The 1816-nt window shown below is 41.1% G+C and overlaps 1 protein-coding gene across 1 annotated transcript; it reads left to right on the forward strand.

Moving 5' to 3' along the window:
• The first annotated feature begins 265 nt into the window (after nucleotides 1-265).
• On the forward strand, nucleotides 266-1590 carry ppil1 (peptidylprolyl isomerase (cyclophilin)-like 1). The gene is made up of 4 exons (XM_038970535.1): nucleotides 266-451; nucleotides 685-839; nucleotides 1070-1138; nucleotides 1246-1590. The coding sequence occupies exons 1-4, from the start codon at nucleotides 396-398 to the stop codon at nucleotides 1464-1466; spliced, it is 501 nt and encodes a 166-aa protein (XP_038826463.1). The 5' UTR covers nucleotides 266-395; the 3' UTR covers nucleotides 1467-1590.
• The last annotated feature ends 226 nt before the right edge of the window (nucleotides 1591-1816 follow it).

Genomic DNA, 1816 nt, shown 5'->3' on the forward strand with positions numbered 1-1816 from the left:
ATAATACACGGCTGTCAGCCAATCATCATTCAGGGCTCTAACCACCCAGTTTATAATTGCTGATGAAGCATGATTACACCAACTAGAACAGACTGATGCTGCCACACATGAAGCATAGATGGGAGTCTCAATTTTTTTATATATATCTACCGCAAAAAAATGCTTATATCTACAGTGGTTGTACTATACTTTTTGTGCACTAGGTGGCGGTAAAGTTCCATTCTGAACTCAGACAATTAAAAAAATGCATTTCCGGCACAGTGCACATACGGGGGTTACTTCCGGTTTCTACCACAGTAGCCGTTACAGTTTTCATTTATAAATCGCACAACATTCGCTACTTTGCAGTTTTACTATATTTATTTATACAATTACTCTAGATTTGTTAAGTCACCATGTCGGGAATACCACCAGATACATGGCAGCCACCAACAGTGAGCCTGGAGACAACGTAAGTTCTCATAGCTTGCTAGCCTACGTTAGCTAACTAGCCTTAGCTAAATGTTTTGAGGGAATGAATAGCTAACGTTAGCTAGTTAGCTAACTCGTTGGGAGTTACGCAAATGGTTGCTGATCAATCAATCATGTTTTTCGAATACCAAATGCTGTCCATTGGTTCATTTAATATCCGATGGAAAATTAATGCTCCATCTTAGCAACATGTCACGCTCTCTTGTGTTCCAGAATGGGTACAATTGCAGTGGAACTATACTGGAGACATGCTCCCAAAACCTGCAAGAATTTTTCTGAGTTGGCCAGGAGAGGTTACTATAACAACACAAAGTTTCATCGTATCATCAAGGACTTCATGGTGCAGGGAGGAGACCCCACAGGAACAGGTGAGACAGACACACACACACTAACATAGATGAGGCCTGGAGAAATTCTTCTTCAGAATGCCACTTGTTCCACTGCCAGGCTTTTGTCTTCCTGAGCATGAATCAGCTGTTTTAGATGCATTCAGAATGTTCCAGGGAGACAGAAAAGAAGACTCACTAACTCAAATGATGACTAAATCTGTTGATGTCAACATCAGATTCTTACTCCCTGTAATGTGTGTTGCTTATAGGTCGTGGCGGTGCCTCCATATTTGGCAAAGAGTTTGAAGATGAACTTCACCCTGACCTGAAATTCACAGGTAACTATAGTCTCACAGTAATGAAATGGAAAAAAACATATCATAGTATAAAAATGTTATATTTTTATGGTGCTTTCTACTGCTCTTTTATGGTGTTCTCTCCCTAGGTGCAGGGATCCTAGCGATGGCCAATGCAGGACCAGATACAAACGGAAGCCAGTTCTTCCTGACCCTGGGGCCAACTCAGTGGTTGGATGGGAAGCACAGTATCTTTGGAAGGGTATGCCAAGGTATGGCAGTGGTCAACCGTGTCGGCATGGTGGAAACAAACACACAAGACCGACCTGCCGATGACATAAAAATCCTCAGGACGACTGTACCCAACTGAGATGCATTCATACAACCAAGGGCTACATTTTTTATTTGTACAGTCATTTTGTCATGATTTTTTTGTAATAAAAATGCCTTTAATTCATTTTACTATTCTCAAATAAATAATGTAACCATTGTCATAATTGCTTAAATTGTTGTGGGTGACCAGTAGTGGTGTGTGGGTAAAATCACTGGGCAAGGCCCACCCCCATCTTTTGTTTTACCATCTTACGACCTATATGTTGTGATAATTGTGTTTGTTTGCTCTATAATCTGTTGCTTCACATGCCTTGCAACCGTATAGGCCTAAGACCGAGGCAATAAGACGGAGTGGCAGAATAAATTCAACCACACCTATGTTTCATC

Source organism: Salvelinus namaycush, chromosome 2 (genome assembly GCF_016432855.1).
Source record: "Salvelinus namaycush isolate Seneca chromosome 2, SaNama_1.0, whole genome shotgun sequence".
In the NCBI taxonomy this organism is placed as follows: domain Eukaryota; kingdom Metazoa; phylum Chordata; class Actinopteri; order Salmoniformes; family Salmonidae; genus Salvelinus; species Salvelinus namaycush.